This window comes from Rhinoraja longicauda, chromosome 37 (genome assembly GCF_053455715.1).
Source record: "Rhinoraja longicauda isolate Sanriku21f chromosome 37, sRhiLon1.1, whole genome shotgun sequence".
Taxonomy (NCBI): domain Eukaryota; kingdom Metazoa; phylum Chordata; class Chondrichthyes; order Rajiformes; family Arhynchobatidae; genus Rhinoraja; species Rhinoraja longicauda.
In genome coordinates this window covers 18,503,671-18,514,284 of record NC_135989.1, presented here as the reverse complement: position 1 = coordinate 18,514,284, position 10,614 = coordinate 18,503,671, and the positions used below count along the sequence as shown (strand labels likewise).

General features: G+C 50.2%; 1 protein-coding gene across 1 annotated transcript in view; it reads right to left on the bottom strand.

The window, feature by feature from the left end:
- Positions 1-2,139: 2,139 nt before the first annotated feature.
- prkcsh (PRKCSH beta subunit of glucosidase II) overlaps positions 2,140-10,614 on the bottom strand; it is a 59,292-nt gene continuing 50,817 nt past the window's right edge. Inside the window, exons 14-17 of the mRNA XM_078429324.1 lie at positions 8,009-8,083; positions 6,546-6,645; positions 5,256-5,426; positions 2,140-3,337 (exon numbers count right to left, since the gene is read on the bottom strand). Coding sequence (XP_078285450.1) covers positions 5,286-5,426; positions 6,546-6,645; positions 8,009-8,083 — 316 coding nt within the window. The 3' untranslated portion in view covers positions 2,140-3,337; positions 5,256-5,285. The remainder of the gene's footprint in view (positions 3,338-5,255; positions 5,427-6,545; positions 6,646-8,008; positions 8,084-10,614) is intronic.

The window sequence follows — 10,614 nt, the reverse complement described above, 5'->3', positions numbered from 1 at the left end:
CTGCCTGACCCGCTGAGTTACTCCAGCACTCTGTGAAACGTCACCTATCCATGTTCTCGAGATGCTGCCTGACCCGCTGAGTTACTCCAGCACTCTGTGAAACGTCACCTATCCATGTTCTCCACAGATGCTGCCTGACCCGTTGAGTTACTCCAGTACTCTGTGAAACGTCACCTATCCACATTCTCCAGAGATGCTGCCTGACCCGTTGAGTTACTCCAGCACTTTTGTTTTCTTGCTGAATCAGATTTGTCTAGGATTTATTGACCAAGATTTCAATATCGCATTGAAACAACTTCAAATTCAATTTAATGCACTCAAAAGGATTTTGTTTGCTGCTAAGTTATTGCAAAATCCTACACTGCATTACTATCGATTTTTCTCACACGTACACTAAAAGCACAACTTGTTTTTGTAGAAATGAATCCAAACGGGTCCTTTTCATTCTTCTCATGAAATGGGACAGAGAAATGGTTGTGGGCTGGAGAACTGACCTCTGATGGGCCAAGACCTCTGATGGCGACACAGTAGCCAAACACATGGCGACACAGTAGCCAAACTGAATAAAGCCAAGACCTCTCTCTGATGGCGACACAGTAGCCAAACTATAGCATGTGGTCCAGAGACTGGAGTTCAAATCCCAACATATTTGTGTCATTTACAGATAATAATCAAGAGGAATAAATTATTCTTTTTAGCGTCAAACACAAACTGCTGCGAGGAAACATTGGTGCGAAGGAGCTCACTTGGTGGGACAGTGGCTCGAGGGGGATAGATGTTTCAGGATTGAGCGGAGATGGAAAATAGCTGTAATGACAAGGAGAGACAAGGGCCAACAGGTGATAGGAACTGCAGATGTTGGTTTAAATCGAAGATAGACACAAAATGCTGGAGTAACTCAGCGGGACAGGCAGCTTCCTCACCCATTCATTCTCTCCACAGATGCTGCCTGACCCGCTGAGTTACTCCAGCACTCTGTGAAACGTCACCTATCCATGTTCTCCACAGATGCTGCCTGACCCGCTGAGTTACTCTAGCACTCTGTCTCCATGGCCAATAGGTGATTGGTGGAGCGAGGAGGGGTGGGCAGGTGCCAGTAGGGTGGAAGGGGACCAGGGTGGAGCTGTAGCAACAAGTCTGTCTGCCAAGGGAACTCTTCACCAACTTTGGTGCCAACACGAGTTCCTCCTCAACCACCTACGCATATGGTTCAGGAAACAATTAAAAATTATCTTCCCACACCTTCTGCTCTCTCAATGCTTAGAGAGAGAATGGTTTTGGCAATAAATTAGCCACTAGCCATGTACAGCTGAACATTTAGTGTTCACTGCAATGAAAATTGAAATTGATTTGAAAATGATGAGTATTTTTTTGGGCATCTGATCTCAACACTCATTTGCACACATTTAGTATTTTTAACAAGTGGTAAAATGGCAAGATAAAACAAGAGCCTATTTTTCATACGAGTGGTTTTATGTTTGTTATAGAAGGGGGCATAGGGTGGTGGAGATACACACATTGTTATTTGTCCATGTCAGTATGCGTGTGGAGTGCCACTGGAATAAACACACATGGATCAAAATCTTGTCGCCACGCCTGTGGACTGGAATATAAAAAGCACCAGAAACATGGCCACTCTGTGTAAACTGCTCTTCCTACATTCTTGTGCTGAAGTATCATTGCGCCTGTTTGTTGGAAGATTATTAATGATTGTGTGTATAAGTGGAGTTGCACTGAGCCTCGGGACATGTGACAATAATGCACCATTGATTCCTGCTGGGCAATACTGAGCAGGGCGAGCAGGAGCTGTTTCAAGGGGGTGATGTTGTCTTTGGAGACACTGCTAGTGTTGGCCTCGTCTCACCACAGTCCACACTGGCCCCGTCCACCCGAGTTTACCATCGAGTGCTTTCCATCCCACAAGTGGAGTAACAAGGAGCAGCGTTAGTCTCAGCAACTTGGTGCCTCTCGATGTTGAGGTGCGACTGCGAAGTGAATCTTGCCTTACCATCGAGCCTGGGCTGACCAGCACTGTCCTGTCCACTGCACGCGTTCAATCAGTGGGGCTACACTCTCTAACCCATCCCACCGAGGTTTCCTACGATTAGATAAATGGAAGGAAAACACATCAACTCCAGTTCCAGCCACCTGTTTATTTTCTTATCACCAGAAGAATATATTTAATACAATTTCATTTGACCAGGGCAGCGCGTGATTGTAAACAGCTGACAAGACAGCCAGCCTGGAAGGGCAATGTCCAACGCCTTTGCTCACCTCTGGAAAGACAGTCTAGGTAAAAAAAAAAACAATGATCCCACTGACAATTTGTTAAGACACGATTGCATGGATAGAGACTGGAGGTCAGTAGAAAAACTGGGTCTGAGATACAACTAAACTGGGCTGCTTGAATGGAATCTGCCGGGATGTTGGTGGGGAAGGAAGGTTTGGGCAACAAACAGCAGCTATATGGTGAAACACCAGCCCTCACCTCCTGCAGAGTCAGGTCATGCGCACACACACTGGCTACCCACCTTCACCACAGCACAGGCAAAAGAAAACACACCTGCCCCTCGCAGAAGATAAATAATGCCCTGTGAAATCTGTTTCACTCGCCTGAATCCAGCCAGCTGAGTGCAGAGAGACACCTGTTAGAAAAACCCACCCTGTTAACTGCCTTGGTCTCCTGCCGGGGCAGGAGTGAAGGTTTCAAGCAGCGGCTACAAGGAGAGCAACACACGAGGCGGGGAGGGAGGGAGGGAGGGTTCAACAAAGTAGAAACTCCACACAGACTGGAGCTCGGCATTTTACTGCTTTCACATTTAGGATATTTCCAATATTAACAGCTCCTGGATGCTGCCCGAGAGAGAGCAGGAATGGTGAAGGGGAAGCTTAGAGTCAGCAGCCCACAGCAGAGACCCGGGCAGAATAAGACTTACTTTAAAAACAGTGCTACTTGGTATCTTCACAGAAACATTGGCAACCCACACACCACAGCTCCAATCAGCCCATTGATTTTATTTTTCCCATTTAAAGTTTTAAAATCACTGAAAAGTTCAACTTAATTTCAAAGAGCTTTGCAGTGTGCACACTGGGCACTTTACGGATTCAATAACCGGAGGGAGAGGGAAAACCCAGGTTAAAAACCAGAGACTTGTAAAGTTCTGTGATAGGAAGGGGAGGTGCGATGCCCTGGGGACCGAGGGAATATATTGGGGAAGTGCCCATTGGGAGGGCGGCAACTAAACATAAAGGTGGGGGAGAATGAGCTCGCTGGGTCAGCAGTGCTGCAAGCTCCTCCGCTCTTCTCAGCCGCTTCTTCACCAAGACCACCGGCCACCTGCAGGAGAAAGAACAGTCACATTGGGAACACAGGTTCACAAGCTCCCTTCCCCTCCCCGATTCTCAGTCTGAAGCGTCTCAACCCGAAACATCGTTCCCTGTCCCCCGACTCAGACTGAAGATGGGTCTCCACCCGAAATGTCACCTATTCCTTCTCTCCAAAGGTACCCTTTCAAAGAATCTCAACCTGACTTGTCACATGTGACAACAAAGTAATCATCCATTCTTTCCTGACCCGATGAGTTACTCCAGCTTTTAGTGTCTCGCTTTGGTTTACATTTTGGTATTCCTTCCTACACAAGTTCACGGATTGGGTGAACAACTCCTCAGCCCCAAGAAGTGCTCTGTTCAGAGTGTGTGGCCCCAGAGACAACGTTATCAAAACAGATCTACAAAAGTCTAGTGTGGGCAGCTAATACCTGCAATGTTTCCCCCAGGAGATTGGCGAAGTGTAAAGTGAACGTCTATTGTTAAGCAAGGTGCCATTAGTGTGAGTGTGCATTCGTGTGAGTGTGCGTACATTAGTGTGAGCGTGCGTACATTAGTGTGTGTGCGTACATTAGTGTGAGCGTGCACACATTAGTGCGAGCGTGCGTACATTAGTGTGAGCGTGCATACATTAGTGTGAATGTGCGTACATTAGTGTGAGTGTGCACATTAGTGCGAGTGTGCACATTCGTGTGAGCGCTCGCACATTAGCGTGAGCGTGCGTACATTAGTGTGTGCACATTAGTGTGAGTGTGCGTACATTAGTGTGTGCACATTAGTGTGAGTGTGCGTACATTAGTGTGTGCACATTAGTGTGAGCGTGCGTACATTAGTGTGAGTGTGCCATTAGTGTGAACATTAGTGTGAGCGTGCGCACATTAGTGTGAGTGTGCGTACATTAGTGTGAGTGTGCGTACATTAGTGTGAGTGTGCGTACATTAGTGTGTGCACATTAGTGTGAGTGTGCACATTAGTGTGAGTGTGCATGAATAAAAACAAAGCCTGTGGCTCTATAGCCCTCTCCCAGATGTGCAGCATTTCACGGCCTCCTGGTTCGAGGCAGTTCTATCATCGTTGAGCAAGGAAAGTGCCCAGACACTGAAGGGCTTCCAGAAGCCAATCCAGCTGAGTACCGACAGAGGGAGGAAGCAGGTTAAGACTAGAGAGACAAAAAGGTGGAGTAACTCAGCGGGACAGGCAGCATCTCTGGAGAGAAGGAATGGGTGACGTTTCGGGTCGAGACCCTTCTTCAGACAGAGTCAGGAGAGAGGGAGACACAGAAATATGGGAGGGTAAGGTGTGAAAAGGAGACATTAAAGGGGATCAAGGAAAATGTAGAATAGATCATTGATTGCAGGAGCCTGCAACATCGTGGAGCTCGCGGTCCCTGGATGGGGACCGACTTCGGGAGCTCCAGGCCACAGGGGCTTCGATCGCCCCGCCTGCAGATGGTTCGACATCCTTGACCGTGGGAGAATAAAGAGGGAAGAAAATTGGACTTTATTGCCTTCCATCACAGTGAGAAATGTGGGGAATCCGCTGTGGTGGATGTTCATGTTAACTTTTATGTAGCTGCGTGTCTTGTTGCTTCTTTTCGTATGGCTAATCGAGTTTCACTGTACCTTAACTGGTACATGCGACAATAAACAGACCTTGAAAGCTATGGGGAAGATGACAACAAAGCATACAAAGATAAAATGATAAAATTTAATCAGGACATTCAGACTGGTCGGAGAACTAGGATGGGGGAGGGATGGAGAGAGGGAAAACAAGGATTGCTTGAAGTTAGAGGTCAATATTCATACTGCTGGAGTGTAAGCTGCCCATGTGAAATATGAGGTGCTGCTCCTGCAGTGTGGGCTGGGCCTCACTCTAACAGTGGAGGCAACCCAGGACAGAGGATTGGAGCCTGTGCATGGCTTTCCCACCTGTTCTGTCCACTGGCCACAGCTCACAGCTCACAGCTCATCGTGGTCACCGCCACCTTCATTGACGTCCTCCTGACAGAAGGCCGGAGATGAAAACTCCATCAGGTATTCACAACGGCTCGGCTCAGAGGTCGACAACACCGCAGTCTCTTTACCACAAGAAAGCTTCACCTGCAGGTCATCAACAATCGCTGTTACAGCATCTGACCCAGCTCAACATTAAACTGAACTTGTAGAACACAAACACAAAACAGTGCGGCACACACACACACTAGACATAAACACTGTAGGGTAAACTACTGCCCCCCAACCCCCCTCTCCCCCCCCCCCCCAACCCCCCTCTCTCTCCCCCCCCCCAACCCCCCTCTCTCCCCCCCCCACCCCCCTCTCTCCCCCCCCAACCCCCTCTCTCCCCCCCCCAACCCCCCTCTCTCCCCCCCCCCAACCCCCCTCTCTCCCCCCCCAACCCCCCTCTTTCCCCCCCTCAACCCCCCTCTCTCCCCCCCCCCCAACCCCCCTCTCTCCCCCCCCCCAACCCCCCTCTCTCCCCCCCCCAACCTCCCTCTCTCCCCCCCCCCCCAACCTCCCTCTCTCCCCCCCCAACCCCCCTCTCTCCCCCCCCCCAACCCGCCTCTCTCCCCCCCCCCAACCCGCCTCTCTCCCGCCCCCCCAACCCGCCTCTCTCCCCCCCCCCCCCCAACCCGCCTCTCTCCCCCCCCCCCCAACCCGCCTCTCTCCCCCCCCCCAACCCGCCTCTCTCCCCCCCCCCCCCCAACCCGCCTCTCTCCCCCCCCCCCAACCCCCCTCAACCCCCCTCTTTCCCTCCCCCCAACCCCCCTCTTTCCCTCCCCCCAACCCCCCTCTCTCCCCCCCCAACCCCCCTCTCTCCCCCCCCCCCCCCAACCCCCCTCTCTCCCCCCCCCCCCAACCCCCCTCCAACCCCCCTCTCTCCCCCCTCCAACCCCCCTCTCTCCCCCCCCCAACCCCCCTCTCTCCCCCCCCCCCCCAACCCCCCTCTCTCCCCCCCCCCCCCCCAACCCCCCTCTCTCCCCCTCCCCCCAACCCCCCTCTCTCCCCCTCCCCCCAACCCCCCAACCCCCCTCTCCCCCCCCCCAACCCCCCTCTTCCCCCCCCAACCCCCCTCTGACTGCACTCAGGGTTGTAAAACTACTGCCCTGACTCAGTCACCCGCTGCATTGCAGCACAACTACTGCCCCTGGCGTAAGCACCACTGATCCCACGCGACGCAAGAAACCATTTAGTTGTCAGAACTTATTCAAATGCACTGACCATGGTTGATCGGTTGGGGCCCTGCCAGCAGCCAGTACCGTGGTCGTACTTCATGATACTGAACTTGTTGTCCTCTGGTCCAGCCCACGAGCTCCACACCCTGCCAGTTAAATAGTTCATGTTATTTATCAGTTCTCACCCTCACTGCTGCCACGCACTCAATGACCAGACGACAGCGTTTACAGTCTGCTTCCCGTGGACACGGGGTTTACAGTCTGCTTCCCGTGGACACGGGGTTTACAGCCTGCTTCCCGTGGACACGGGGTTTACAGTCTGCTTCCCGTGGACACGGGGTTTACAGTCTGCTTCCCGTGGACACGCGGTTTACAGCCTGCTTCCCGTGGACACGCGGTTTACAGCCTGCTTCCCGTGGACACGGGGTTTACAGCCTGCTTCCCGTGGACACGGGGTTTACAGTCTGCTTCCCGTGGACACGCGGTTTACAGCCAGCTTCCCGTGGACACGCGGTTTACAGCCTGCTTCCCGTGGACACGGGGTTTACAGCCTGCTTCCCGTGGACACGGGGTTTACAGTCTGCTTCCCGTGGACACGCGGTTTACAGCCAGCTTCCCGTGGACACGCGGTTTACAGCCTGCTTCCCGTGGACACGGGGTTTACAGTCTGCTTCCCGTGGACACGCGGTTTACAGCCTGCTTCCCTTGGACACGCGGTTTACAGCCTGCTTCCCGTGGACACGCGGTTTACAGCTTCTTCCCGTGGACACGCGGTTTACAGTCTGCTTCCCCTCCCTGCAGCGCCAGGAGTTTCCTGCATCTCCTTTTCCCAGTCTACACCGACCAACTATCACCCGTAAAGCACCATCGTCCCACTGCACTAGTGACAACGTACAGAAGCCAATTAACCTCTAAACCCACGCGTCTTTGGGATGTGGGAGGAAACCGGAGCATCCGGAGAATGGTCACAGGGAGTTCATGCAAACTGCAAACAGACAGCACCCGTAGTCAGGATCGATCCCAGGACTCTGGTGATGTGAGGCAGACACTCCAACGTTGCACCACTGTGCTGTCCATTTCCTGTTTTTGTTTAAGAGCCAAAGTGCTCCCACACACACCGTGTGATCGACACAAAGCTAGGCTGGCACATGATATCACACCAGCATCTCTATCCTCCATTCAGTGGGTTTGATTGGTGCTGCACCATTGCTCAGTCATGTTTCAATATCCTGGAATAACCCCGGGCAGCCGCCATTTTCACATCCAGCTGCTGTCTGCCACCCGCTCAACCCCTGCCTGGGTTATCCAACCATCAGGCAGCACGAATATCAACAAGAATCCAACTTGAATTACTCTGATCTGTTGGCATTCACGTACAGACGGGACTGCAGTTCTGAACTACGGGCTAAACAATAGTCGCACACTGTTAAATACTGCACCAAGCTTTCCTTCTCATCTCCAAATATCAGCCACCTTATTCAGTCAGGAATAAGCCCACAGTCATCTTACCCAAGGTTAGTTTCTGAACCTCCGTTCTTTGGTTTCTGGGCCACTTTGTTGAACGGACAGAGTTTGTAGACGTACCTGGAAGAAAAGGAACCTGCAGTTAAACACAAAACCCTGAACACTGGTTTCATCACACTCACACCAGTCGCCTTTAATGATCACATTCTCTCGTTTATACGGGCTGGTTTCCGTGCTTGAATATCGGTGAACCGTAGGTTTGTAAAACACTGCTTTAAGAGAAAGGCCCCGAGAAGGCAAAGTTTAAATTGAAACAAATGTTAAAATAAAAACAAAAACATCAGTGACAAGAACCAAGGACATCAATCAGAATTGGTGCACATCACCTGCTGGATTAATGTACAAAAGAAAAGTTTTGATGCTGGAGTTTAGTTTATTCACACCTTCATGGCGGGAGGTGGCACGTTGTGAAGGTCGCTTCCCACACTGGACCATTAACTCAATTACCACTCACCCTGCCCTTGGGAGCAGCTCACAGCAGAGGTTTGGGAGAATACTTTCTTCTCATCACGAGAATGATAAAATTGCATCAAGATATTTCGCTGGTTTCACAATCACATGCTGTGCTTGGTGACAAGCCTGGACTTTAGAGATTCAGCGCAGAAACAGGCCCTTCGGCCCACCAATTCCATGCTGACCAGCGATCACCCTGTGCACTAGCATTATTCTACACACTCGGGACAACTTAAAAAGTTTCACATAAGCTAATTAACCTACATACCTGCATGTCTTTGGAATGTGGGCGGAAACTGAAGCACCCGGAGAAAACCCATGCGGTGGGTCACAGGGAGAACGTACAAACTCAGTACAGACAACACCCGTAGTCAGGATCAAACCCGACTCTCTGGCGCTGTAAGGCAACAACTCTACCGCTGTGCCATCATGCCCCGTCCTGCTAGTTCCCAAATCTCCACCTTGTTTCCAAGTCCTTCCATGGGTCCAATCCTCCGTGTCCTTCAAAATTCTAGCATATCACAATTCCTACAAAACTACCCTCATCACACAACGTAATTAACCAGTAGCCAACAGTCACACCCTCACAAATGCAACGCACTGCTCAGCTTGCTCTCTTTCAGAAGGGAAATTAAAAACAAGACCTGCAACAAATGCAAACCTTTGGCCAAGCTTTGATCTTCCTCTTGAATAATTATTTGTCCATTTTAAACTATTTGTAACCATTCCTATGAAAAGCACTGCAGATATTACAATGTTAGATACTCCATGGATTTATAGCATTAAAAAATGCATATTAAAATCTACGCAAGTTGAGATTTTACAAACTCATATGTTGAGACGTTTTAATGCCATCTCAACTAGAAACCTCTTGAAACATTTTGTTAAAATGGACTCCATAGTCGGAAAAAGCCACCAAGGATTATTTTGACATCGGCGATTTTATAACCAACAGAACTACTGTGAACATTTGTTGGTAGATGCTTCTATAAAAAGGACCAAGTACTTGTGCTGTCAGCAATGAATGTCACAAATATCATAAACCAGGGTATTGCTTCCAGCACCTTCCAGGTCGGCTGCAGGAGGTGACCCCGGGGCACAAAGATGGCCGGGTGGGGGGGGTGGGGGAGGGGATGGGGGAGAGCGGGGTTTGGTTTGTCCAAACTGCTCCGGTACATCGAGCGTGCGGGTGGACTGGACTTTGAATAATGGCGCCAATAATGGTGGCGCCCCCATGTGGAATACGTGCAAAAATAATTTCACCGCGCAGTTGCAAACGTAACAAATAAAACACTATTGAAGCATTAACAAGCAGGCTTGTTCCATCACATGCTGTGACCACAGTGCCATGATCACAATGAATGGCCGTGCTGGCTCGAAGGGCCGAATGGCCTCCTCCTGCACCTATTGTCTATGTTTCACATCCCAGATCAATGAGACAACAAAGGCCAAAGGCTTCCAACTACAACACTGCTTTCAATAGACTTCAAGTGGAATACACACTGAAACTGCACAACATTATCAAATTAAAACTTTGATTGTGCCGATCTACAATCATTGTGCAAAGATCTTTCCACAAAACAGACCGAGCCACCCAGGACCACGAACCTGATGTCACGAACCTTTTGTTAAAACTAGAAGTGATAAACCAGGCATGTGAGCTTGCAGAGAGGGGTCAGGGTGGAGGATTATATGCTGTGCTTGCACTTGAATGGTTCATAGACGGCCACGTGGCCACTGTGAAGCTGCCTGAAAGAGCAGGAAAAACACTAAACCACCAATCATGATTAAACCACCAGGTGCCAGAGAAAGATTGACACAACCCACTCCTAAATCCAACGCACAAAATAAATTATCCAAACTAACCAGTTACCCAGGCATTTTGACTCATTATTCACAGCAGAAAGACTTACTGTGAATCACCCCACCTGCAAACAATGGTTGGCCAATTTATCCACTTTAAGTGGGCCTTTGAAATTGAACATGTTGACAAGGCCAGAGAGGATAAAGAGGCAATGGAAAGTGGTTCTGAATGCGGTGGCTCTGTAGTGGATTTGTGAACCCAAGACCCAACACAAGAGTGCACTTCAGCCATGGCCTCACCAACATTGAATTACAGGTAGTCATAACCCCGTCAC